The 27508-nt window shown below is 52.5% G+C and overlaps 1 protein-coding gene across 3 annotated transcripts; it reads left to right on the forward strand.

The window, feature by feature from the left end:
* Positions 1 to 428: 428 nt before the first annotated feature.
* On the forward strand, positions 429 to 27099 carry LOC119813289 (junction plakoglobin). 3 transcript variants are annotated; one of them, XM_038328518.2, is made up of 15 exons: positions 429 to 582; positions 12107 to 12322; positions 14821 to 15080; positions 15274 to 15512; positions 16802 to 17003; positions 17835 to 17979; positions 18506 to 18609; positions 19768 to 20106; positions 21302 to 21457; positions 21652 to 21771; positions 23623 to 23773; positions 23884 to 24005; positions 25135 to 25174; positions 25369 to 25534; positions 26294 to 27099. In XM_038328518.2, the coding sequence occupies exons 2-14, from the start codon at positions 12115 to 12117 to the stop codon at positions 25518 to 25520; spliced, it is 2238 nt and encodes a 745-aa protein (XP_038184446.1). In that variant the 5' UTR covers positions 429 to 582; positions 12107 to 12114; the 3' UTR covers positions 25521 to 25534; positions 26294 to 27099. The 3 variants fall into 3 exon arrangements, with proteins under 3 accessions (XP_038184446.1, XP_038184448.1, XP_038184447.1); XM_038328520.2 differs by having other exon boundaries at positions 453 to 582; positions 12110 to 12322; XM_038328519.2 differs by lacking the exon at positions 429 to 582 and adding an exon at positions 834 to 964.
* Positions 27100 to 27508: the final 409 nt, after the last annotated feature.

Consider the following 27508-nt stretch of genomic DNA (forward strand, 5'->3'; position numbering starts at 1 on the left):
AAGGCGTCAGTCCTTTCCCAGGCCGCCCCCTGACTCACCTGTTGAACAGGTAGGGGGAAGGGGACGGTAATGAGTCTCACCTGCTCTGGGCTAGGGTGGGGCAAGACACGCCCCACCTGTTCCATTGGCTTTTTCCTTAGTCTTACTGACAGCCCCCTGTCCAATCATAAGGAAGAAACTTTCTATTTGCCAATAGATGCAGAGTAATGATGAGACCTCAAGTTGGCGTCCACCCCAGAGCCGACTGGCAGTCCCTGGGGCCAATGGTGAGCGCATAAACAGAGGCGGCCGTGGTAAAGGTCCGGGCGCGAGGCTCCGCCCCTCGACGGGATAGTCAGGCGGAGCAGCCAGTGAGCTAGCCTCAACGAATGGGCGTCTCCCTAAGGGGAGGAGCTTCGAGGGGGCGAGAGGTGTGGCTTGGCTGTCAGGTCCTTTTGCCTTTTGTTCGGTTACTGAGTTGCTGCCTTGGCCAGAGTCCGGAGCAGCCGCCGCCCGAGCGCGCCGAGCTCATTTCGCTACCCCCGCCGGCTCCCTCCCGGCCCAACCCCGACCCGACCCGGCCCGGCCCGGCTCCACGCTCAGGTACATATGCATTTCGGGGTGCATATCACTGCGGGTAGAGAAGGGACAGCAAGCGACCTAGACGCGGGTTCCAGCGGTCTCAGGGCAGGTGAGGGCGGGTGCCAGGGAGTGCACCCTGCACCTGCGACAGGGGGCGCGCTGGGGTCCTGGGCACGTTACCCCTGGGACGAGCGATCCGGGTTGGAGCTCTCCTCCAGGCTCCACGAACCACAGGTTTGAGAAGGGCGGGGAGAAACTAGGGCAGGTGCTTCGGAGTTCGCGCCTCCCCCGGGGCCCGCGGAGCTTGCACGACGCAGTGTCCCTGACTCTCGCTCCGAGCTGACGGGGCAGACTTTGACCCGCTCCGCCTGGTCCTGGAGCTCAGGGTGACAGCATTTTACCGGTAGGGAAACTTGCTGCCTAGTCTCTTTGGGGCCACCCTCACCCCACCCCACGCGTCATCCTTGCTTTCCCTCCCTCCCTACTCCCCCAGGCCTGGGTGGGGCCCTATTGTCTGCGCCCAGCTTACCCAACTGTGGGGGCCGAGTGCACATTTTCCCAGAGACGCGGTCCCCACCTGCTGAGCAGAGCAGGTGAGCGCTTGGAGGACCGAGGCCCTGCCCTTCAGCTTCGAGCTGTACCTGTGGCGCCTCCCTCCGCTCTAGTATAAGCGGGTCTATACCTTTTCCTACTGAGGTGGGATGGGGTGACTGGGGAACTGGTAAAGGAACTGGGCTCAGTGCCCTACCGATGTCAGACACTGGAGGCTTGGGCTGGAGTCTGGGCCATCAGAGAGAATTAAGAAGCGTTTGCCCAGTTTTCAGTAGCTGTGTTTTCCAGAGTGTTGATAGGAAAACAGCGATACCTTTTTATTTCTGCAACCCATTATTGTTGAGAAATCACTCCAAAGAAACTTTCCAGGAGAAAGTAGCCCTGGGAGTCTTCTCTGAGATTTTCCTGTCTCCTTGCTCAGAGTTGATTCCAGACTTGAGGATGCTTCTTGGAGGAAAGCCCCATCCCCCAGCCAGCTCCAGGCTGAACACGGGCCAGTGCCTGCGCTTTGACCCTGTTCTCCCTGCCCCCACCTCCATCCTGTTTGCTAGGTCCCTAAGGCCTGACTGAGGTGGGGGATCAATGCAGGGTGTGGGAGGGTGCTGAAAGTGTCTTCTTCCTTCCCTTTCCCCTCCTCTGGGGACCACCACACCCCCTTATATGAGGCCTGCTAAGTGCCTCTCCCTCCGGATCTCTGCCCCTTTCCCCAGGAATGGGGGTGGGGCAGGGCAGGGCTGGGTCACACTACCAAAGTCGGGAGAATGCTTGTCTTTCCTCAACCCCTCATCCCATTCCCGTTTTATTTAGCTGGCTGACAACTGAGGTGGGAGGGCAAGAATGTTCCTTGCCCTTCGATGGGTTTCTACATTATGAAGGTGCAGAGGATTTGCCAGAAGTCCCTTCTCCACCCACCCTTTTCCTGAGTGTTTGGCGGGGAAAGTGGACATGAGGAAATCTTTACTGTGGAAGGCTTCTTCCACGCCAGGCACCCTCAGGCTGAACAGTGTGAGCGCCACTCTCCCCGTGTCCCCCGTGTGCTGAGAGCTCGTCTCTGGCTGGAATTGTGAACTTCTACTGGGCTTGCTGCCCTGGTTTGTACAAATCTGAAGTGTGGTCTTTTCACAGGTGTTTGGAGCCCAGCCTCCTTGGGGGACAGAGCAGGAATGCCCGGGCTAGCCTTGGGCAGAGGGACGATGGGGCCAGGGTCATGATTGCACTTGCTCTGACTCACCTGGGAAGCCTTGATATTTGGTTGTGGATGGGAGAGTGGGGCTGGAGATCAGACCCTCCCCTGAAATAACCCCTTAAGTGGGGGATCAGACTTGGTCCTGTGGGTGGTAAAGTATGTGTGACCACCTCTAGGAAGCACCAGGGGCATGAAGTTTAGGCCCAAGCAACCTGTCTTTCCTCCTCTCTGTGCCAAGGTGGAGGGGGGGAAGGGGAAGGCATTGTAATTACATGAGCTAAATGATTAGTTTAGCTAATCTGGTTTGTGGCCGTGATGAAAAGACTATACTGAGAAAGTATGGCTAGGAGGTGCCTGGCCCAAGCTGGCTTCTGACTGGACAGGAGGGAGGGGAAGCAAAGGTAAGATCCAATTAGTCATTTCTTGCCAGATCAAGTCTGGGCTTGGGTGACAGGAGCCTCCCCCGCACCCGGGCTCCACCCCATTCCCTCTGGAGCCGCCGTCTGGCCTGCTATGGTTGAGCTTGGAGAATGCAGCCTGTGGGAACGGAAGGTCAAGCGGAGCCTAGTTGACTGTTTCCCTTCCTGGGGGCCCCACAGGCCATTGCTCAAGAAAGGAAGGCCCGTCCCCAAGCAGAGCTACTTCAGAACAAGGTGACACAGTTGGCTGGTCCACAGAAGAACAGCGATTGAGAGAGATAGTCTAATGGAGCAGTCTGAGCACTGGGTCAGGAGCTTGGAGTGACCTAGCTTGTGTCTCTGAGCAGTGTCTTGTTACCTATATAGCTTGGGTCAAGGCAACCCTGCCTCTTGCAGGCTCAGCGACCTCTTTGGCAAACAGGAATAATAAACCTATCTACCCAGTAAGTGCTTGATTAATGGTAACTCAAAGCCAGAAGACTACATGGTACCAAGCCTTTCACTAGGGTTCCCACGAATCATGCTTACCTTATAGGCAGGTGCAGTAATTCCATCCTTAGAAACTCAGGGAAGGGTAGGAACTTGCCCGGTGTTGCGCCGCTAGACTCAAGGAAGCCTTCTGTTCCAAGCTCAGACTTCATTCTGCTGTTTGGCTCCAGTACAGCTCGGGAAGGAGTTCTTTTCTCTCTCTCATTTTTCTTCTAGGTACTAAGAATCAAATCCAAGCTAGGCAATCTCTTTCCCATGGAGCCCCATTCTCAGTCCTGGATGGGACTAACCACCCCCCTCCCTGTGCCCTTTTTTCTTTCTTGACAAAGTTTCATGTAACTCAAGCTAGCCTCTGAGGTTGATCTTGAACTTTTCTTTTTAGTGGCAGCCCTGGCTGGCCTAGAACTTGCTATATAGACCAGGCTGGCCTCAAACTCACAGAGATCCACCTGCCTCTGCCCCTGAGTACTGGAATGAAAGGTTTGCCACCATGCCTGGCAAACTTTTTTTTTTTCCAGTTTATTTATTTTTTATTAAAATGGCAGACTTTTTAAAACATTTGTTATTGTTATTACATTTATTTCATGTGTGCCTGTGTGTTTGAGCATGCCCAGGACACAGTCCATCTGTGGAGATCAGAGGACAATTTTTTAGAGATTTTTTTTTTTTTTTATTTCCACCATGTGGTTTCATGGATACAATTTAGCCTTATGCCGACCAGCTATCTCACCAGCTCAGACTTTGAACTTGTGATCCTCCTGTCTCTACCTCTCAAGTGCTGGAATGTCAACAGGCATGTAACGCTGTGGCTGGTTTATTCAAGGCCGGGGATCGAACCCAGGGCTTCATACATGCTAGAGCAAGCGCCCTACCCTGTAAGCTACATCTTTAGCCCTCACTGGAAGTTGTCCACTGCTGCTTTTGGAGAACCTCAGCTCCACAGACAGAAGGGAGTTCAGAAAAGCCCTAGGAGACGTGTGGGGGTGGTGAAGGCGGGACAGGTTTGTCAGGTGGGGGTGACTCACTCATCCTCGGGCTGCCAGCACTGGGAAATCTCCCCAATGAAGACCAAGAGCTCTGATGGTAGGAGTTAGGGGAGAAGAGAGGGAAGGAGAGCATGGGACAGAACTCTCCAGCTGGACCCTGGGTAGGAAGTGGGATTTGCTAGCTTCATTAGCATCCCGGTCTTTGCCAAGTTAAAGGGGGAGGGGGTGCTCTCTGGAGAATGGAGATATGTGAGTCAGGTTTAGGCCTGGGTGAGTGTCCTGCTAGATCATGCCAGGTAGTGCAGTCAGGCTCCTTGGAAAGAACTGGCTGTCCTGGCTGGAGACCATCTGGCCTCCGATAACGGCCACAGGAGGGCCTTGCTGTGGGGTAGGATGAGAAGTTGTGGAGCTGCCTGTCATTCAGAGCCCTACCCCTCGGGAAAGATTTGGTGGTACATGGTCTTGGGTATGACTGATTAGGCCCCACTGCCAACCTATCACCTGGCACCAGAATGGGCCTGGAAGTGGGGTCTTTGGACTAGGTGCAGCCTGTGTACTGGTATAGCCTGAAGGCTGAGGTTACCACTAGGTTGTCATATTCTTTAGATCAGGAGGGGAGCGGGGTGGTGGTGGTGCGCATCTTCAATCCCATCACTCCGGAGGCAGAGGCAGGCAGATCTCTGTGACTCTGTGAGTTTGAGGCCAGCCTGGTCTACAGAGCAGGTTCCAGGACAGCCAAGGCTACACAAAGAAACCCTGTCTTGAAAAACAAAGCAAAACAAAACAAAAATCAGGAGGGAACCACAACATAATGATTACTGATCCTGGAGAGGAGAACACTAAGCAAGGAGCCTTGACTGAGGAACACAGAGAGAGAATGAAGTCATTCTGGCTGCCTGCCACACAGGTTGATGAACTTGTGGCTTTCTAGCACCCCGAGGGCCCCGGAACAAGGGAGTAGGGAACAGAATAGAGGTTAGATAGAAGAAAAAGACTTCCTATCCAGAAGACAGTGTGAGCTCCCCTGCAGCCGGAGTTACAGAGGGCTGTGAGCTGCCATATGGGTTCCAGGAACTAGTCTGGGTCCTCTCCAAGTGCAGTAAGTGCTCTTCACTGCTGAGCCGTCTCTCCAGCTCTGGGTAAGGAGGTCGTCACTTGAGCAGGAGGAACAGGTCCAGGCTCATCCTGGCCAGGAGGCACTTCCTGTGGGTGAATAGTCTGAGGCCTACTGAGTCCTTGGAGGAAACGTTTTGTTTGGGGACTTTGGGGAGAAGAACCACATGGCCGTAAGGGAAACCAGCATCTGGCAGCTGGCTGGCCCTGTAACTCTAATGAGAAAAAGTGGTGAAATTGCAGACAGGTCACTGGGATTTGTGTCTCTGCAGATGAGAGACACCCTGAGGCCTTTCTCCTGGGACGGAGTTGAATCTGGTGGATGTCTGGTGACATGGACCATCCCATTTTCCAGCAACTTCCTGGGCTAGGTTTGAAGAGAGAGATATAGCTCTTTGTCGGCCATGCTGGTCTCCTGACCTCTTGACCGTTTGACTGCAGAGGAGGATGCTCAGCTTTCTTTGCCTTTCCCCAAGGTGGAGACTCTTATGTCATTCTTTAGTGGGATCACTCCTTAGTGGGAAGAGACTGAGAGGTCAATGAGCTGCCTTATTGTAGGTCATCACTCTGCCTCCCTTCCCTGAAAAATTCACATTTGATCACCTTTTTTGTTTGTTTGTTTGTTTTGGTTTTTCGAGACAGGGTTTCTCTGCAGTTTTGGAGCCTGTCCTGGAACTAGCTCTTGTAGACCAGGCTGGCCTCGAACTTACAGAGATCCGCCTGCCTCTGCCTCCTGAGTGCTGGTATTAAAGGCGTGCACCATCACTGCCCAGCTGTTTGTTTTTAAAGACAGAGTCTCTCTTTGTATTCCTTGCTGCCCAGGAACTCACAGAGATTCCCCTGCCTCTGCTTCCTGAGTGTTGGGATCAAAGGCGTGTGCCACCATGCTGTTATCATATTTTAATTTTTTTTAATGTGCATTGGTGTTTTGCCTGCAAGTATGTCTGTATGAGGGTGTCGAGCCTTGGCATTGGAGTTGCAGAGAGGTGTGAGCCGCCATGTGGGTGCTGGAAATTGAACCCAGGACCTCTGGAAGAGCAGCCAGTGCTTTTAATTGCTGAGCCATCTCTCCAGCCCCTGATCATGTTTTTAAAACTGAGAAGTACACAAAAGTTTTTGAGAATAAAAAGTTGTCCTCAATCTGAATTTTGTGAAGCAGCCACCTTGAGCCCTCCCTCCCCTGCCCCACTCTCCTGTCCACTGATCTTTACCTTCCAAGTGTGTACTGTATAAAGTGGGGAGTTGATTTTATTCCTTCCCAGTACAGGGGTCAGAACCCAACTGGGGGAGGACTTTCTGCAGCCATTCAAACACCTCACTCTTTTTTTTGGGGGGGGGACGACAGTGTCAAGACAAGGTTTTTCTGGCTGTCCTGGAACTTCCTCTATAGACCAGGTTGGCTTCCAACTCACAGAGATCCGCCTGTCTCTGCCTCCCCAATGCCGGGATCAAAGGTGCGCGCCACCACCGCCAGGTTTAGCACTTTACTCTTAAGCCCCTTCATCTGAAAGGTCCTCCCATGCCCTCACCATGGCAAGATTTTATTTTTCTAACATTTATCTGGGGGAGGGGGAGCACTTGCATGCCACTGCATGCAGGTGGGAGTCGAGGGGCAAGAATCAGTTCTGTCCTTCTACTGTGTGGCTTGATCTCAAGTCAACAGGCTATGCAGCAAACCCAGCCAAGGTGTTCTCATGAAGCCTTCTTGCAGAGCTTTTCCTTTCTGCAGGCTGTGTTGTCTGGAGACTAAGTGTTCAGGTCCTTTCTGTCTAGCCCTGTCCTGCAGCATCATACCCTAACTGGCTGGGCTCCAACTGCTGTTAATGGGGCTGCCTAAGCTCCAGCGCTAGTGCTGGCTGGTGGCGTGTAACAGCTGGAGTGATTTTCCATTCCCAGGAGTCCTGGTTGGGGCTCCTCTGCTGGCTCGGGACGCTGTCCCAAAGGAAAGTATCCTCAGCAGGGATGCAGCTGCAGCCGGAGCCCTCTGCGGGGGAACCCTGAGGTTCTCTAGGTCAGGCCACTCGGCCGGCCAGGCCGCTGTACATCCTCTTCATTTTCCTACCCTGCTCTGTTTGCTTTGGGATGCAGCCCAGGAGAGAACAAACAGCAGCTGGGTCATGGCCTGAGCCTCTCCCACTCCAGACCCCTTCTCAGCAACCTGGCCTGCCTGGGCTGCCAGGCTGGAAGTGAGGTTTTCCTTTGAAAACTTCCCTTGTCTTCTTCTGTCCTCAGCATTGGCCACGCATGGCTCCTGGTCTGCAGAGGGAGGCCATGGTGTCTGCCCAGGAGCCTCTCACCATGGTAGAACGGGGTGTTGGGGGACAGTGAGGGGTTTCCTCCTGGTATCGGCAGTCTCTAGAAGTCCCTATGTCTGTCTGTACAATAAAGGTGTGTTTCTGTCTGCAGAACTGCTGCTACATTCCAGCTGGATCTAGAAGCTGTGAGGAGGGAAGGTTGGGGCTGGTGACCCCTCTAAGCAGTGACTCCCTGAGGTGGGGACTGTTCTGTTTGGACTGGCCACCGCTCCTGGTTGAAGGAGGGAGTCAGGGAGGCATCAGCTGTGTTCAGGTCACTCAGAGTCTGAGGAAAGGGGTCACATGACAAAGAAAATGTCAGTTAGGGGTCGGTTCTGATGGAGACTCTCTACAGAGCTGCCCATGCACCACGCCTGTCCTGCCTTGATCTAAACCTGTGGATCTGGGTATGCACAGGGTGCCAGTCTCTGACCCAGAGGACCTGTAGGGGAGCCCAGCCTTGCCTGCCCCCCATGCTGTGGCCACATGCCTTGTTTCTGCACCAAGGTCCAACATGGTCTCTCAGCAACCTGTTCCTGAGCATATTTCTCAATGTCTTACTGTCATGTAGCAGCCCAGCCTAGCTGAGCCTGTTACTGACTGTCCCCTGCAGGTGCTGGCCAGGCCGGAGGCTGCTGTCCCTCTGGTAGGGTTATTTTTAAAGTCAAGACTGGGCGTCATTCTGCAGGACAGCTTGGATGGAGGGTGCCTGGTGCCAACACCCCAGCTGGCTGTACAGAAGAACAGGCATGAAGGGCGGGGCTCTCCCCAGACTGGAGCCAGTGGGGGAAGGGCCCTTTGCATACCCTTTAAGGGCCTGTGTCTTCTCTCTTCCTGCCTTTGAGCTGCCCCCTTACTCCACCCTGTGATCTCTGTGCTGGCTTCTTCCTCCCTGCTGCCAACAATGCCTCAGAGTCCCACTGCTAAACAAAGGTCCCCCCATTCAACTAGGAAACCCGCCCTGTCCCTGTCTCTGTTCCTACCCATCTCTGGCCCAGCGCCTGGGCAGGGCCCCCGCCACTGTCTCCCTCACTTCCAGCTCGGCTCTGTTCATTGAGAACTGCCTGACCTATGGATCCAGGGTGGAGAACACTGAGACCAAACTGGGTGCGGCTTCTCCACCCCGGGAATGGCCAAACCTGTACTTTCGCTTGTTGTGGAAGAATCTCCCAGGTTCTCTTGAGTTGGTAGGGGAAAAGGTAAAGTTTATTGACGTCCTATCTGACGCTGGACTACCAACCTTCCTGTTGCAAGGATTGCTGTCTCTGTGAAGAGTTCTGGCGTTTCCTGTCTGTTGCTCACTTTCGGCCTTCCCTTCACTGACATCGGAACCCTACTGCCTTAGAATCTGAGGTGCCAGTGGTTTTTCTGAGATCATGGGGCCGGCCTTTTTGTGGGTAAAACCCAGAGAAGTTTAAAAAAACAAAAAACAAACAAACAAAAAAAAAAAAATACACCCAGAGGTCCCCAGCATGTGTGGCAGAGCTGAGACCAGGCCCTAATATGAGCAATGCATAGGTGGGAGGTTCTTCACCTACGAGCACCCTCATTTTTTTCTTTTTTTTTTCCGAGACAGGGTCTCTCTGTAGCTTTGGGGCCTGTCCTGGAACTAGCTCTTATAGACCAGGCTGGCCTTGAACTCACAGAGATCCGCCTGCCTCTACCTCCCAAGTGCTGGGATTAAAGGTGTGCGCACCACCGCCCGGCTTATGGTCCCACGTTTACAAGACCTGGAACAGTACCCCCCCCTTTTTTAAAAGTTTTTCAAGAAGGGTTTCTCTGTATAGCTTTGAATCCTACTCACTCTGTAGACCAGGCTAGCCTCAAACTCACAGAGATCCGCTTGCCTCTGCCTCCTGAGTGCTGGGATTAAAGGCTTGCATCACCTGTATCTGGCCTGAGCACACTCTTTCTTGTCCTCTCCTTGAGCAGAGGACCCAGCTTCCTCCAGACTCTAAGAGGTGGACTAAATCCAATCCAAAAGTAAGACAGGCCCAGCACTGAGCAGAGAGCCACCTTTTCTGCAACATTTCCCCACCTAGAAACTGGGAATCTGCAAAGGCCTGCCAGTAGAGTTGGAATTCACTGGATATTAGAGAGCTGGCCGCTTGCCCTCTGATATCCTTTGACCTGTGTATGGCCCTGGGAAGCTATTCAGCCCTTGGCTTCCCTTGGCTCCTGGCCTGGCCATCTGGGCCCGAGGATCAGCCTGAGAGCAAACCCCTCTCCTGAGGCTCTCCTCCACTGCAGTGTTCCCTTCTAACCCGAGGCTGGCTCCTGTGGTTTGGGATAAGCCTGTCTTTCTGGGTCCTAGGGTTAGATGGCTATCTCTGTAGATGACAGCTTTGTGGTCAGATTGGGGAGCTCATGCCTACAGGGGCTATTGTCCTGCAGCTCTTCCTCGCCCTCTTGACTTTGCTTCCATAGGGCACTGGAGGGTCACTGCCAATGGGTTTCACCTTCTCAAGAGCTTGGAGTTCTTTTTTTTTTTTTTCCTTCCCTCAAAGGTGACTTCTGGGACCCACTCATTCTTCCCAAGTTCCTCAGTTCTCTCTTGGGAAGCACCCTGCAGGGAAGAGAACAGAATGGGGGAAGGCAGGGTTTTCCTGAATCGGCCTCCTCCAAGCTCCTGATTTTCTACCCTTGGCCTTTCACTTGCTGCTGCTGCTTGGAGCCGGGAGGAGGGGAACATGTGAAGGTGGGGGTATTCTAAAATAGCGACTCCTGGCAAGTGTCTGGGAGCAGCTGTGCACATCTGGCGGCACAGAGCCTGCTGTCGCTGGCCTGGGCCTACTGCTGTTTATCAGCCCCAAACGAAACTCTGAGTCACCCAGGGTGGTGGGAATCGAGAAAGGCGGCAGCTGGGAGCTGGTGCTGCTCTTGCCTGTTTTAGGACTGCTTGTGGCAGGGGAGGGGCTGTGTGGCCCATGAAGGGCGGGGAGAACATTCATCAAGCTCTCCTTTTTTCTATGAAACAGTGTCTCCTTCTGTAACTGGCCTCCCACTGGGATCCCTCTATCCCAGTCTCCCGGGTACTGGCATGACAGGCGTGTTCTACCATGCCCCTCTGTCGTCATGCTCTGGGAAGGAGCCCCTGATTCCCTTTGTTCCTGGGGTGGTGCCTCTTGGTGCACCAGGTGCCCCACCCTAGTTTTTGCAGGTTCCCCTGGTATCGCGGTGGAACACGCTGCCGGAAAGATGCCAGGCACCACCCCATTTTATGCGTGGACTATCCTGGGCTCTGCTCATTCTCTGAGGCCAGATTGGCGTGTAGAGGGTGAAGACCTCACTGTTAAGCCTCCTGGTCCTCTCTCTGGTCCCATGGCGAGACATCTATGACTTGGGGAACAAAGCTTTGAAAGCCATGTGTGAGATGGCATTGGGGGTCTGGAGGTATGTGTGAGAGATAGCGGGCCCGCAGACATTCCCTTGTCTCTCTCCCTGGCTGCCTGTGTCTGGGTGGTGGTGGTTGGGATGCGGTCAGCATGCATGGTGGTGGGGCCCAAACAAACCAAATGGGAAGCCTCCACACATCAAGTGGGTGCAGCTGCTCATGAGTCTTCAAGTGGCCCCAAGTCTTCAAGCAGGGTGAGATTCCTCAACAGCAGTGACCACTCCAGAGGCCTGCTCCATTCCACGCTGCTAGCCTGGATTCCAGGAAGCTGAGCCAATAGCCTAGGGTGAGGCAGTTAGGAGCGCAACACCCTGGTCCCCAACACTGAGCACCCGCTAAGAGCCATCCATAATGGGTCCTTCCCAAGCACTCTCCTCACACAAGCCATCTCTGAGAGTAGTAGAACCTGAGTTTGAAGCCCCTGGCATCCAACCGGGAGATGGATTGGCTAGGGAGTAAGCCAGCCAAGATTTGAACTGGCCTGTCAGGATCAGAATACTGGGAAAGCTGGGAACTGGGAGAGAGGAGGGCCTGGTTAGGCTTGACCTTCCGGAAAGTGAGATCAGGAGCCAGGGGAGCCTGGGGTGTGCCCGAGAAACCTGTCGAACAGCTTCCCTGTCCCACCCAGTCTCTCCTCCAATGGCTGGCTGGGTGCTGCAGCCTCGGCAACCTTCCCCAGGAGCTGCAGGGGAGGACTGCTCTGCAGGGCCCCAGCAGCTGTCTGAAGCTCTTAGTTCCTTTGCCACTGGAAATGTTGGGTGGGGAACAACTGGTGAGTTTAGCTTGGGGCCAGGCTGGAGGCGTCTGGCTGTTTCCTGTCTCCACACCAGAACTGAGGAGGCAAGCCCAGGGCTTAAATTAACCACAATGGCCCATCTTCAGCTTTACCGTGCCTAGGTAGTCTTCTGGTGGGCGGCCCATTTCTGGGCTGGGTGCCCTTCCTCTTCACCCCTGCACCTTGCTGTCTGCCGCCTTCTGAGGGCCTCAAGGCTCTGGTGGGGTATCGGGAGAAGGAGAAGGGCAGATTCAGGGAAGAGGGCCTCAGCTGAGTTGAAATTGGGAGTGGTGCTGTTCCTCCAGTCAGCTAAGCATGCTCTTGTTTTTCACCCCAGCAGCCACCATGGAGGTGATGAACCTGATTGAACAGCCCATCAAGGTGACTGAGTGGCAGCAGACATACACCTACGACTCAGGCATCCACTCAGGTGTCAATACCTGTGTGCCCTCCGTCAGCAGCAAGGGCATCATGGACGAGGATGAAGCCTGTGGCAGGCAGTACACACTCAAGAAGACAACCACCTATACACAGGGGGTGCCCCAGAACCAAGGTCTGTCCAGGGTTGTCTTTTTTTAAATTTTTTTTTTTTTTTATGAGACAGAAACTCTGGCTGGATCCTGGTGGGAGGTAGATCAAAGGGGTCCCCGGTTTGAAAGAAGTTCCTACTCTTGGGGACTTAGGAAGTCTGAAGGGGAACATGTGGCTGCCCAGAGACAGACACAGATGTCATTTCCATGATCTCCGAATATGGGCATAGGCTCTGCCCAGCGGTGCCAGTGGTTGGAAGAGTGAGCCTGCAGTTCTTGACTTCTGGGGTCCCAGCGATGTAATAGGGAGACGCTATTGCTACCCTCAGTGGGAACCTGGTGATTATTGGGAAGACGCACATCTGATGAGAGAGACCAGGAATAACACCCCACCCCTCCCCCACCATGCCAATCCCAGTTTGGTGGAAGCAGCACAGTGTTCAAGCCTAGGTTAGGCTAACACATGACAGGCAGATGTCCCAAGGACAGGCACACAGCAGCTGAGACTCTGTTCTGGGTTTCTGTCACAAAGGCAAACATTCTACTAGTCCAGGTGCTCCTGCCTCTCTGGGACAGAGGTGCACATGGCTTTAGGACTGTCACTCACAGATGCCCCCAGGGCCCTAAACATTTCAGGGTGATGAGCTCTGGGGCCTGGACAGTTGCAGGGTGAGCAGTGGCTGGTTAGGGCTCTATGAGCACCGTCTCAGGTCTCCTCCCCCCGCCCCAGCTGGAGCCTCTGTGCCTGGCAGGGCCAGGTGCATGTTGGGAGCTACAGTAAAGCATACAGGTGGGAGAGCTCTGTGGACAGCCTCTCCTTCCCCATTAATTAGAGAATAACCCTCAGCTTGCCTCTCTACTACGGCACTGGGACATTTGCCATGGCAGGGCTACCTGGGACTTTTTAAAATAGCTCCCGCCCACCCCAGAGGTAGAACCCAGTGTTTTTCTTGGGGGCCTTTACTCCTGCCTTCCCAAAGCCTCGGTCCCGTCCTGTCTCTTCATTGGCTATGTGACCCTGGCTGGCACTCAGACTCATTTTGGCCCCCTTTGTAAGGAGAGACTTGCTACTTTGTGGCAGGTGTGTAATTAGAAGGGTGAAGTTTAGCTTGTCTAATCCCGTGACTGCCCTGATGGTTACAGGTGGAGGAGGGCGGGGCTTTGGGCACCTGAGTCCACTGTTTTTATGACCTTTGTGTCCAAGGTCCTAAAAACGGAGATGATATTATACTTGCCTTGTGAGATTGTTGTAAGAGTGAGTGAGAAAGGGGGAGAAAGGTATTTAACCACAGTTAGGCACAGAAGTACTCCACCATTCGCTGTTCTTTTGGTTTGTCATTATTTCTGTGTGGGTGTGTCTATGTAACTGTATACACACATATGTGCGAGGGTACCCTCGGAGGCCGGAAGAGGGCATCCTCTTTTGGATCCTTTAGAGCTGAAGTTATATTGTTTGTGAGCTGCTGGGATCTCAACTCTGACCTTCATGATAAAACAGCAAGTACTCTTGACCACTGAGCCACTCCCCAGCCCCTGGTTTTGTTTTAGAGGCAAAGTCTTATGTAGCCTAGGCTATCTTAAACTCAGGTGTAGCCAAGGATAGCCATGAACTTCTGATCCTCTTGCTGCCACTTCTGCAGTACTGTAATTATTACATGCGTGTACCACCACGCCTCATTTTATTCAGTGTTGAGAGTGGAACCTTCTTAGGCAAGCATTCTACCAACTGAGGTACAGTTCCAGCCACAGCTGTTAATAATTATTGCTGAGCTGGCCATGGTAGCAAAGGTATGTGATGTCCCAGCTACTTGGCAGGCCGAGGCAGGAGGATTACAAGTACAAGGGCTTCCTGAGTACAGACTAAGCTCAAAGTCACTTTGAGAAAGGTAAAATACTTTTAATTTTTAAAGTATGTGTGTGTTTGTATGTATATGTGTGTATGTATATGCACCAAAAGGGTGCAGTACTTATGGTCACCAGAAGAGCACCTGAACCTCCTGGATCTGGAGTTAGATATGGCTGTGAGCCACCATCTAGGTGCTGGGAATGGAACCTAAGTTCTCTGTAAGAGCAGCAATTGCTCTTAACTGCAAAACCATTTCTCCAGCCCTTAGTGTTTTTTTTTTCAAAGGATGAGAATATAGCTCCATAGTAGGGTGCTTGCTGAGCAAATATGAGGTCCTACTTTTACCTCCTAGAACTGTATTGCAGTAAATAAATATTTGCTGTAGACATTTTTGTAATGATAGGTGTCAGACAAGAGTCATAGCTGTGATTTTAGTTAGCTGTCATAGAGTTCCCTATGCTGGGTGAGCTAGATGGGCCGCATGCTATAAATAAGGTGATAAAAGCAGTAGCAATGGCGATCTCCCAGAATCCAGTTAGGTACAGAATCGTGAGTGACGTCCTGTACTTTGGTGCAGCATGAGGCAGCTTGGTGCCATGTCTGCACAGCTTACCTTGCCCTTCAAGGTCCCCCTAAATCTCATGTAGCTCAATCCTTGCGTCATTTGGCTTCCAGGTGACCTGGAGTACCAGATGTCCACGACAGCCAGAGCCAAGCGAGTGCGGGAGGCCATGTGTCCAGGTGTGTCAGGCGAGGACAGTTCTCTACTGCTGGCCACCCAGGTAGAGGGGCAAGCCACCAACCTGCAGCGACTGGCGGAGCCATCCCAGTTGCTCAAGTCTGCCATCGTGCATCTCATCAACTACCAGGATGATGCGGAGCTGGCCACGCGGGCTCTGCCTGAGCTCACCAAGCTGCTCAACGATGAGGACCCGGTCTGTGAAGGGCCTGGAGGTGGGGCGGGGCAAAACTAGCTGTCCCCAGAGGGAAGGAAGCCATGAGTCTGGCATCTGGAGACTGACTTGGGTCATCTAAGCTCTGTGGAAGGATGTCATGCCCTTTGCCTTCCTTCCCTCTGTGGGGGAGGAGCCTGAGCCATATGCTCAACATCTCACACGCTTCCTCCAGGTAGTGGTGACCAAGGCGGCTATGATTGTGAACCAGCTGTCCAAGAAGGAGGCGTCCCGCCGTGCCCTAATGGGCTCGCCCCAGTTGGTGGCGGCTGTGGTGCGCACCATGCAGAACACCAGTGACCTGGATACAGCCCGATGCACCACAAGCATCCTCCACAACCTCTCCCACCACCGGGAGGGGTTGCTCGCTATCTTCAAGTCTGGAGGCATCCCTGCCCTCGTCCGAATGCTCAGGTAATTTGCTCCTCTGTAGTTCAGGAGCCAGGGGCCTCCCAGCATCCCATTCCTGGGCTTCCATACACATGTTAAGCACCACACCCATCCTGGCTCTCAGCTGCTCTGAGCCCAGCCCAGAGACAGTAACGTAAACAGCAGGCTGACTCTTAGGATATAACGTAATTTTATAGCAGCAGAATGGTTGAGATTGCCCAGAGGCAGCGTAGCAGTGCTTTGACAGGGGAGTGGATTCGGTCAGAGTTGATAAGGGGGAAGCTGTCCTAGCAAGAGAACACCATATCTGAGCCCCACCCAACCACGAGTTTCCCCCCCCCCCCTCTTTCCTGGCCTTGTACTGACCTTGAGCAGGAGTTCTTTGAGGGTAGGGAGGCTGATTTCACTCCCCTCAGAAGATTTCATGGGGCTTCTCCTCCATGACCTTACACACAGTAGTGACTCAGCCGTCCAGGCACCTAGTGTGTAATTAGCACCCTGCAGGACCTCAGAGGTGGGAGTGGAGATAGATGCGCTGTGGGCTGATGTCTTTAAGAGCGGGGTTGACTGGACATGACGGTGTTGTCCTTTAATCCCAGTCCTCAAGAAGTAGCAACAGGTAGGCCTCTGTGCATTCTAAGCCAGCCTGGTCCATAAAGAGAGTTTAGGCTAGCCAGAGCTACATAGTGAAAACTTGTCTTTAAAAAAAACAAAAAAATAACAACAACAACAAAACCAGAAAGAAAAGAATGGGACTGGGTGTCTTGGGGGTGGGGGGGGGGCATGGCTCCGTCAATGAAGTGTTACCTCTCAAGCATGAGGACCCAAGTGAGATCTCCAGCACCCATGTAACAATGCTGGATGTAGCAGGCTGCATTTGCAACCCCAGCCCTGGGGGAGTGGAGACTGGAGGAAGCCCTGGAGTTTACTGCTGGCTGTCCAAGTTTAGCCTAATTGGTGAGCCCTGGGCCAGTTAGAGACCCTGTATCTAAGGAGGGGGATTGTGTTCCTGAGGATGGCACCTGAGGTTGTCTTCAGGCCTCCACACGCTCATGAACACACACGCACACACACACACGCACTCACACATACACACACACGCACACACACGCACGCACGCGCGCGCACACACACACACACACACACGCACGCACGCACAAGTGAGAAGGGAGAATGACACTTTGGTTAAGGGCTACTGGCACGGGGGTGTTGATTTTAGGGTGAGCTTTCTGGATGTGGTGGGCACTCCTTCCACACCCACATTCAGGCTGGGCTCTGGGCGCTGACTCACGTGGGTTCTGCCTGCTCCTCAGTTCCCCTGTAGAATCTGTCCTGTTCTACGCCATCACCACGCTGCACAACCTGCTGCTCTATCAGGAGGGTGCCAAGATGGCGGTGCGCCTGGCTGATGGGTTGCAGAAGATGGTGCCCCTCCTCAACAAGAACAACCCTAAGTTCCTGGCTATCACCACCGACTGCCTGCAGCTCCTGGCCTATGGCAACCAGGAGAGCAAGGTGGGTCTCTCCAACACAGCTACAGCATCCCGTGGCTTCAGGTCACTTCCCGGAAGGCATGTTAATGTGTGTACAGATGACTGTGTCTCTTATCCTGTTTCTGAATTCTTCAGTACTAGTATTTTAAGGGTGGGAAAAAAATAGGGCTAGGGATATAACTGAGTGATAGAAAGCTGCCTAGTATGCTGATGATCATGACTTCAATCCCTAGAATTGAAAAGGAAGCGGGGTGGAGAGATGGCTTGCAGTACCCATGGAGGCCAGAAGAGGGTGCTGGATTCCTAGAACTGGAGTTATGGATGGTTGTAAGTCACCATGTAGGTGCTGGGAACTGAACCATGTTTCTCTGGAAAAGAGCCATCTCTCCAGCCCTCTCTGTGTGTTTTAGACAGGGTCTCGGTATTTAACCCAGACTGACCTGGAACCCTAGATCTCCTTGCCTCGGTTTTGCCTCGGTTTCCCAACAGCTGGATTAGAGGTGTGGAGCACCGGCAGGACTGAAGGCCTTTTTCTTTTCATTTGTTTGTTTTTAAACACTTCTAGACTTTATACTCAGTGGGTTAGCACTCTTTCCAAAGGATTATATTGTGTTACACTACCATCATGATAATGGCTGTGCTAGGCTCCCTTTTCTACATTCTTGCCAGCATTCGGTATTAGTTTTTTTTTTTTGTTTTTTGTTTTTTGTTTTTTGCATGATATTGGCTTATTTGATAGCCACAAAAGCCATTTAGACTTCAGCAGGAGCTTAATAATGATAGCTCCATCACACGCACACACACGCACACGCGTGCATCTGTTGTCTCATACTCGCCTTTCCCTCCCCTACAGCTGATCATCCTGGCCAATGGGGGACCGCAGGGGCTAGTGCAGATCATGAGGAACTATAGCTATGAGAAGCTCCTCTGGACAACCAGCCGAGTGCTCAAGGTGCTCTCCGTGTGTCCCAGCAACAAGCCTGCCATCGTGGAGGCCGGTGAGTGTGAGGACCAACTGTGAGGTGGTCTGTGGGGGAACGGGAGAGGTGACACAGACCTGAAGAGTTCTTGCTATGGGGGCTGCGGAGATGGCTCAGAGGTTAAGAGCACTGGCTGCTCCTCTAGAGGTCCTGAGATCAATTCCCAGCAACCACATGGTGGCTCACAACCATCTGCAATGAGATCTGGCGCCCTCTTCTGGCCTGCAGGCACACATGGAGGCAGAATGTTGCATACACAATAAATAAGTTCTTGCTACTTTTCCAGAGGATCTAAGTTTGGTTCCAATTATCTACATTCGGTGACTTACAACTGCTTGTAGCTCAAATTCAGGGGATCTGATGCCCTCTTCTGGCCTCCATGGGCACTGAGCATCATACACACACACACACACACACACACACACACACACCAATAAGCATTTAAAAATAAAATTATAAAAGAGTGATCTATGGGGTCAGGAGGATCGGGTAGGAACCCCATCTGGCTCCCCTAAGGCTGACAGGACCTCTGCTCCCTCCCCAGGTGGGATGCAGGCTCTGGGTAAGCACCTGACAAGCAACAGCCCCCGTCTGGTGCAAAACTGCCTGTGGACTCTGCGCAACCTCTCGGATGTGGCCACCAAGCAGGTGAGTCGGGGCCTGGGCCTGTCTCTGGGACCTATGAGTCCCCGTCCCTCATGGCTAAGGCTGGAAAGGCCCAGAAGCCAGAAGCCCGTCACACCTCTAGTGGGGGGCTTTCATCCTACTTAGTGCTTGGGACAGGAAGAGGAAGGGGGCTGGCATCTTTAAATTGGGGTTCAGGTGATGGTGAATGTGACAGTGCAGTACCCCTGAGGAAAATCCAACTACAGGGGCCGGAGAGATGGTTCAGGGGTTAAGCATTTGCCTGTACCTCTGGTTCCCAGGGCATCCAATGTCCTCTTCTAGCTTCTGAGGGAGCCAGACTTACACATGGTGCACATGTGTACATACACATGTATACACATGGTGATATATACAGGCAGGCGAAATACCCATACACATAAATGAAATACTAACCGCAGCAAGTCCCTGGCACCATCTTCCAAGCAGACTTCTGTCCCTGTGTTTACCCGTCACCACCGCCCAGCAAGCTCTGTCCATTCTGCATGGCTTCCATGGGTATGAGAGCTGACTTCAACCTCCTCAGGCGCCTAGATGGGGATCCTGCAACCCTATTGGTTGTGGGAGAAACTGAGGCTCAGGGAGTTAAAAGAAAGCCCATGTCGAGAGCTGGTAGATGGCAGAGCTGGTGTTCTGATCCATGATCATATATCCCCGAGGCCTATAGTCTTTCGGACCCACCAGCCTTCCTTGGGAGAAGAGAGGTTTCTGAATTAGGGATTTTTCTTGGAAGCAGATTTACCTTGGGGATCCCTGGTGTGACAGAAAAGGGCCAGTAAGGTGAGAAGTATGTGACAGGGGATCAGCTGACCACTGAAGCCTCTGACCTCCTTGCTAGCTTCCTCTTGACTGGAGGCCTCCTGTGGCCAGCAGGGATGAAGCACGTGGGGCAGAGGAAAGAGCAGAGGCTTGGAGGCAAGCCTGCAGCTGTGAGTCCGTGGGAAGATAGCCGGCCTTCCTCAGCCTCACGGCCTCTACTGCTCCAGGAGCTGCTAACAGCTTTCCCCAGGGCACGCGGGGTGAAGGTTTCTGGCCACATAAAAGAAAGACCAAGTCCGTCAGCCTATCCGGTCCCCTTTGACCTACTGGGGAGGCCATGCAGAGGTGACGTGTCCCTCATCCTTCATGCTCTTCCTCTCTCAGGAGGGTCTGGAGAGCGTACTGAAGATCCTGGTCAACCAGCTGAGTGTGGATGACGTCAACGTCCTCACCTGTGCCACAGGCACCCTCTCCAACCTGACCTGCAACAACAGCAAAAACAAGACACTGGTGACGCAGAACAGCGGCGTGGAGGCTCTCATCCACGCCATCCTGAGAGCCGGGGACAAGGATGACATCACAGAGCCTGCCGTCTGTGCCCTGAGGCACCTTACCAGCCGCCACCCGGAGGCCGAGATGGCTCAGAACTCTGTGCGCCTCAACTATGGCATCCCAGCCATTGTGAAGTTGCTCAACCAGCCCAACCAGTGGCCACTGGTCAAGGTAGCCACTAACGGCCACAGCCACTGCTGTGGGGGTTCCGGGTGTGTGCGAGTGTGTGCTTGCGCGTGTGCTTGCGCGTGTGCGTGTGCGCACGCACGGTTCCATGCAGTGCTGCAGGGATATAGTAAGGAAGGGCGCGGAAGGAGCAACACAGAGGACCTAGACACACTGGCTCAGACAACAGGAAGGACCACTCTCGGGAGTTTCTACTTCAACGTTGTCTCTGCTCCAGAGACTCGCTGTCTTTTTGCTTATCTGCTTTTTGTTGTTCTGTTTGTTTCTTTATTTTTTTAAAAAAAAAATTTATTAGAGGCTGGAGAAATGGCTCAGTTGTTAAGAGCACTGGCTGCTCTTCCAGAGGTCCTGAGTTCAATTCCCAACAACCACAGGGTTGGCTAACAACCATGTGTAAAAAGCAAGGGAATAACACCCAAAGTTGACCTGTGGTCACTCACATATATTAACACATTGAAAAATATTAGCATTTATGTATTTATTTTGGTTTTTTGAGACAGGGTCTATCTGTGTAGCCTTGGCCGTCATGGAACTCACTATACAGATCAAACTGGCCTCAAACTCATGTAGATTCTCCTGCCTCTGCCTCCCAAGTGCTGGGATTATAGGTGTGCGCCACCATGCTTGGTTCTGGCTGGTTTTTGAGACAAGGTCTCTGAGATGTGTAGCCCAGGCTGGCCTTAGATTTGCAATTCTCCTGTCTCAGACCCTGACTGCTGAGAATACTGTAGGCATATCCCACCTCAACGAGCTAGATCCAATTATTTTAAAAAGTAGAGTCTCACGTATCCCAGGCTGGCCTTAGATTGTATCTGAGAATCACCTTGATCCTCCTGCCTCTACCTCTCTGAAATGCAGGCATGAGAGCCATGTGCCCCCACACCTGGTGTGTAGTGCTGGGACTCAAACCAGGGCTCTGTGCATGCTGGGTAAGCCCTCTACCACCTGAGCTAAAGCCCCAATCTTAGATCTAGATTGTTTCTGTCTTGTACCTACAGTCGTTCCCTCCCATCCCCCCAAGCAGGGCTTCTCAAATACGACTGTCCTTATACGGCTGTCACTGCACTGGGACTGTGATTCAGAAGAGAGGGCAGCGGGGACAAAAACGCCTGAATCTGGGGAGTTGGGATCGTCCAGATGTTCAAGGAATACCTTTGATCACTGCCTCCTTCCTTGCCAGGCAACCATTGGTCTGATCCGGAATCTGGCCCTGTGCCCAGCCAACCATGCCCCACTGCAAGAGGCTGCGGTCATTCCCCGCCTGGTTCAGCTGTTGGTCAAGGCCCACCAAGATGCCCAGCGACATGTGGCCGCAGGCACCCAGCAACCCTATACGGTACATGAACTCAGAGGCAGTTGAGGTAGCCTTTTTGGGAAGGGGCGCTGGGGGAGGGTCCTCAGAGTTTGTGTGTATAAAAGAAGAGGGTGAGTTGATGTCAATGCCATCTCTGGGAACTAGTGACGAGGGTCAGGGTCTTGGTGGGGGATGGTGTGGCCCCGTCCTCATGCTTCATGGCTCTTCTTACGCAGGATGGCGTGAGAATGGAGGAGATCGTTGAGGGCTGCACCGGAGCCCTCCACATCCTCGCCCGGGATCCCATGAACCGCATGGAGATCTTCCGGCTCAACACCATTCCCCTCTTTGTCCAGGTGAGTCCGGTTCAGAGAGGCAGGAAATGTGTTGAGGGTTTTGGGGTGTGTGGACCAGGGACTGTGCAGAAGGGTGAATGAATGGCTTTCCAAGCTCAGAAGCCCCAGGGGGTGGGGGTGAGATGTAGCCAGGCAGGCACTAGTAGCATCTGCGTGTTCAAAACAACCTGGAAAGCACAAACTTGGAAAACAAGGAGCGAGTGTCTCAGCAGACAGGAGCTCATTAACACTGGGTCCCAGCAGCTTTGTGTGGGCAGAGTCAACAAGTGGCTCCCAGGGGGCTCATAAGCAAACATGGTGCAGCCCAGGAATTTATAGAAATGAAATTTAGCCCCCAGCGAGAGTTCATTTTCCACTGTCAAACTGACCAACGAAGAAGATAACTTAAGGGTTGGACGAGTGCCTTCTGCCTGGCGTGCTTGTGTGTGTGTCTGTGTGTGTGTGTGTGCGTGCGTGCGTGCGTGCGTGTGTGTGTGTGTGTGTGTGTGTGTGTGTGTGTGTGTGAGACCTGGGAACTGCTGTTGCCGCCTGAAGAGCGTCTTGGAAATATTCTTATCCTTTGACCTGGAATTCAAATCTGACCCCCTCTTGAGGAAATCATTTAACATAACTTAAATGGCAAAGGTTTATACAGGGAGATAAATAACAATCGCAGACACAGCTGTTCCAAACAAAGTCTTTGTCTGGTGGTAAGGAAACAGTCTGGAAGGAAGCAACTGGGTGTGGGGGCACATGCTTGTCATTCCAGCACCCAGGAGCGGAGGCAGGAGGATCAGCTACACCGCTAGAGTGAGCTTAAGGCTACCCTGGGTTACACAAATCTCCATCTAAAAAAAAACAACAAGAAGAAGAATGTCAGGGCTCAGTGGTTGCTGGGGAGGCTGAGAGACGGGTCTAGACCTTATCTTAGAGGAAGAGCTCAATAAACAGAATAGCTTGTTACGTCGCACACGCACAGCCATGCAGCCACGCAGTGGGATGCTTGTTTAGTTGTGTGGTACTAGGGGCTGAACCCAGGGCCACGTGCAAGCTTGGAGACCAGCACTCTACCCCTGAGCTACCCCCGCCCAGGAAGAGTTGGTTTGTTTTTTGTCTTTGAAAACAGTTTTTCTTCCTAGTTTTTAGAGTGAAGGACTCACCCCATCCTATCTTCAGTGCCAAGAGATTGTTTCAGCTGGCAGCTGTTTTCTCGCTCTCATCTGTGTGAACGCATAGCTTGATAGGGCAGGTTTTGAAATAATACACAGGGAAATGCTATGGCAGGCCAGAAAAAAAAAAAAAGTGGAATCAAAATGATTAGTGGGACCGGGAAAACGGCTCAGTCAGGGAGGTGGTTGCTATGCAACCGTGAGGACCTGAGTTCAGATCCCCAGCACTCAGGTGTGGCAGCGTAACTGAGTGAGCCTAGCCAGACAGGGAGCCTCAGGTTCAGTGAGAGACCCTGTACACACACCACACACACACACACACAAAGTTGGAGAATCGACTGAAGATACACACGACTTCAACCTCTGACCTTCATACACAACTACGTGAACCCACATGTACATGTGCCCCCAAACACAATCACCTTGGTATACACATGTAGGATACATGTGTGCTCACATGCTCACATACACAGATGCACACGCACACACATATCTATAGTGTGTACTGATGGGCTGTAATGAAACACACTGGTGCCGAGTTAGCCGAGGCTGTGTCTGGTCAGGGAATAGCACTGTCTGCTTTTCCCCCCTCATGCTTTCCCAGGTCTTCCATTTTCTAAGATGGCTAGGCAGGGTGAGGGTGGGCAGCACTGTTGGTACACAGCCTGGCTTACCTCACCTCCTCCTGCGTCCTCTGTCCTAGCTCCTGTATTCCTCTGTGGAGAACATCCAGCGTGTGGCTGCCGGAGTGCTGTGTGAGCTGGCCCAGGACAAGGAGGCTGCCGATGCCATTGATGCCGAGGGTGCCTCTGCCCCTCTCATGGAACTGCTCCACTCCCGCAATGAGGGCACCGGTGAGGGGCTGTGACTGTGCGCAGGCACCAAAGGGAGGAGTTTGGGCTCTGTTCCACCAGCCACAGTAGAGGCAGCCTCTGACTTGGACCTCCCTTCCCTCTCTGCTCAGCGACCTATGCCGCTGCTGTCCTGTTCCGCATCTCGGAGGACAAGAACCCGGATTACCGCAAGCGAGTGTCTGTGGAGCTCACCAACTCGCTCTTCAAACATGACCCAGCTGCCTGGGAGGCTGTGAGTGTCTGACTGGGCTTGAACGTCTGATTGTGCGAGCTATAGACGGCATGGGGGCAGCTCATTGCTCTCTGAGGAGGCTTAGCTGACCTCAAGAGATTTTATCTTAGTTTTCAGGTGTGTTTTTTAATTTTTATAGAGTCTTGTGTAGCCAGGGATAACCTCCAACTCAATAGTCATCTCAAGGCTGGTTTTGACTTTTTGTTTGTTTTGATTTGGTTTTGTTTTTTTGAGACCAGGCTGTCCTTAAGCTCACAGAGATCTGTCAAGGTTGATTTTTAACTCAGTTTTTGTTTTTGCTTTTTTGTTTGTTTGTTAGTTTATTTTGGGGTTTTGTGGGACAGGATTTCTCTGTAGCTTGGAGCCTGTCCTGGACTTAGCTCTTTTTTTTTTAATATTTATTTATTTTAAGTATATAATATTCTGTCTGCATATATGCCTGCAGACCAGAAGAGGGCACCAGATCTCATTACAAGATGGTTGTGAGCCACCATGTGGTTGCTGGGAATTGAACTCAGGACCTTCGGAAGAGCAGGCAATGCTCTTAACCGCTGAGCCATCTCTCCAGCCCTGGAATTAGCTCTTGTAGAGCAGGCTGGCCTCGAACTCACAGAAATCTGTCTGCCTCTGCCTTCCAAGTGCTGGGATTAAAGGCGTGTGCCACTACCATCCCGGCTGTTTGTTTTTTTGAGACAGGGTTTCTTTGTGTAGCCCTGGCTCTCCTAGAACTAGTTCTGTATGTAGACCAACCTGAACTCAAACTCACAGAGGTCCACCTGCCTCTGCCTCCCTAGTGCTGGGACCAAAGGATTTTGAACTTCTTTTTTTTTTTTTTTTAAGATTTATTTATTTATATCTATTTGCATGCATAACAGAAGAAGGCATCAGATTCCATTACAGATGGTTGTGAGTCACCATGTGGTTGCTGAGAATTGAACTTAGGACCTCTCAAAGAGCAGCCAGTGCTCTTAGCCACTGACTCATCTGCCATCTCTCCAGCCCCCAACACTGGTGTTTTCTTTTCCTTCTCTTAGGAGTCTCCTGGCCCCTTAGAGCACCTCTCTGCCCTTTGGGGGAAAGGTAGCCCAGAGGATATTTTCCACACTTACGTCTTTCTGTCCTTCCTTAGGCCCAGAGTATGATCCCAATCAATGAACCCTATGCAGATGGTAAGTGTGGGGCCCCGACCCATCGCCTAGGGCTATGTGGGTGAGAGCGGAAACCTATGGTAGCCGATGTGTTCCAGTCTAGATTCCTGCAGTGGGTGGGGGTGGGGAGGGAGTTAGGGTCCTAGCAGTAGGCCCGTTCTACTACCATGTGTGACCTGCAGATCCCTGGACAAGCCTTTCTTTTTTGTCCCCAGACATGGATGCCACCTACCGCCCCATGTACTCCAGCGATGTACCTCTGGACACACTGGATATGCATATGGACATGGATGGGGACTACCCCATGGACACCTACAGCGATGGCCTGAGGCCCCCCTACCCCACCGCAGACCACATGCTGGCCTAGCTGACTCCACCTCAGTATGGCTCCTTCCTGTCTTGCTGCCTTACCCTCTGCCTGTAGCGGTGGTTACAGTGGCACCTGCTTTCCCCTCTGAATGGTCTGGTGGGGACAGTTCCATTCTGGGCTGTAAATCCTGGCTCATGTAGGGTGGAGGAGGAGTTTAGGAATCCTATGCTTTTTGATCTGTTGTGCTATGGCCTGCCTTGATGATGATGATGATGATGAAGATGATGATGATGAAGATGAAGATTATTATTGACAAGGTTTTACTCTGTTTCAGGCTGGCCTAAAATTCACTATGTAGCACAGCCTGGCCTCAAATATGTCCCCAGCCTTAGTGACATCACTTTTTTTTATTTTTTTGATCATTTTTTTTTCTTTCATAAGCTTGGGAATCGAACCTAGAACTTTGTGTGTGCTAGGCAAATGCTCTGCCAATGGACTGCATCCTTAACCCCGGTTTTGTCTTCCATTATATTGAAATAGTCTAGCTGAACTGTTCAGGCTATGCTTTAACTCAGTCTGGAGCCCGGGTATGCCTTGAATTTAGGATTGTCCCGCCTTAGTCCCCTAAGGGCTGCACCGCTGGAGCCTCGCTCCTTTGTGTTTGTCCCTCCCTTGCTTGGCACCCAGCTCCTGCTCCTCCAGCTACTTCTAAGCAAATAAGGAAAAAGGCGTTTTGGGGGGTTGATAGGCAGATGCCACAATAGCATCCTGAGCTTCTAAGGGATGCAGGCCAGCCAAGCACCTGATCCCTGTGTCTACATGCCCCACAGGAGCTGTTTCTCACCCGGGAAGCTCTTGAGCAGACTGTGGGATGAGACAGAAAAGTCCCCGAATCCCGGGAGCCAGCCTGGACGTCCTGCTGAACCCATGCTTCAGAGAGTTCCTCCGTAGGGTTTCTTGGGATGGTGTCTGCTCCTGCTTCTCTGCCCTGGACTGTGGATCCAGGCCCAGCACCTTTTCCCCCTCCCCACAATGGCTATGGCCACTAAAGCTTTAGACTCAGCCTGTGTTCGTGCACAGTAATCCTCTCAGCTCTACTCCAGCTGCCTGGGCCCCCTTGACTTCCTTCCCCGCCTCCCCCCACCAGGGGGCAGTTTTCTCAATGAACTTCAGCATCCAACTGCCCTGCCCTCCTGGGATATCCAAGACACAGGTTCACAGCCCCGACCCCTGACATCCAATGCTTCTTTTGAAAAGTTCAGGGACCTTCTGGGGGGAAAAGAGTGGGGACTGCAAGTGCCCCCTCCAGGACCTGCCCTTCTCTCCAGGTTGCTAAGTCTGCTTTGCCCCTCCGGGGGAGCTCTTGGTGAAGCCCCCTTTCACCTTGCCCTACACTGGTCCAGCTCACCTGCAGAAGTGCTCTAGATCACCCCTCTGGTGTGGTGAGGGGCTTCCTCTTCCCCTTCCTGTTTGACCCCCCCCACACCACCTCCTGCACATGGGTTTGGGGGACTAGATGGGGGAGTTCCATCAGAGAGTTTTATTATGATTGCTTTATGTTTTTGGTTATTGGTTTTTCTTTTCTTTTTGTTTTTGTATAGACCAAAGCAAATAAAATAAAATAAAACAGATCCAATAGAGGCTATTAAAGCACTGTGGGTCTTGGGGGGAGATAAGGGGTACAGTAGGGGTGAGGGACCTCTCCTAGTAGCCTGGTATACCCCTTGGCCAAGCCTTGTCGTCCTGAGGGCTGGGTGAGGCAAATGGGGGAGAAGGGAGTGTTTGAAGAGCTGAAGTCAATTGATTTAATTCACCATATTCACATAGCACCTTAGGAGTCTAGGACGCAGGGTAGGTAATGGAAGAGCTTCTGCTTTATTGACACCAGGCTGTTTTGCTCCACAGGCAAGCTCCTTGCTGGCTTCAACCTCTGCCCTGCCATAATGTGGTTGTGATAGATGTCTCCTATGCCCCAACCTGCGGCCTAGGGTTTGCTAATCCAGGCTTCTTGTTGGCCCATAGTGGGCCCACCCCAGCTCCTGTCC

This window comes from Arvicola amphibius, chromosome 4 (assembly GCF_903992535.2).
Source record: "Arvicola amphibius chromosome 4, mArvAmp1.2, whole genome shotgun sequence".
In the NCBI taxonomy this organism is placed as follows: Eukaryota; Metazoa; Chordata; class Mammalia; order Rodentia; family Cricetidae; genus Arvicola; species Arvicola amphibius.

Bases quoted from the DNA above. Each gene is read 5' to 3' on its own strand.
- LOC119813289 (XM_038328518.2), top strand. From the start codon at position 12,115: ATGGAGGTGATGAACCTGATTGAACAGCCCATCAAGGTGACTGAGTGG. The intron at 20,107-21,301 runs GTAGCCACTAAC...CTTCCTTGCCAG, and splicing joins ACCAGTGGCCACTGGTCAAG to GCAACCATTGGTCTGATCCG. The intron at 23,774-23,883 runs GTGAGGGGCTGT...CTCTCTGCTCAG, and splicing joins CTCCCGCAATGAGGGCACCG to CGACCTATGCCGCTGCTGTC.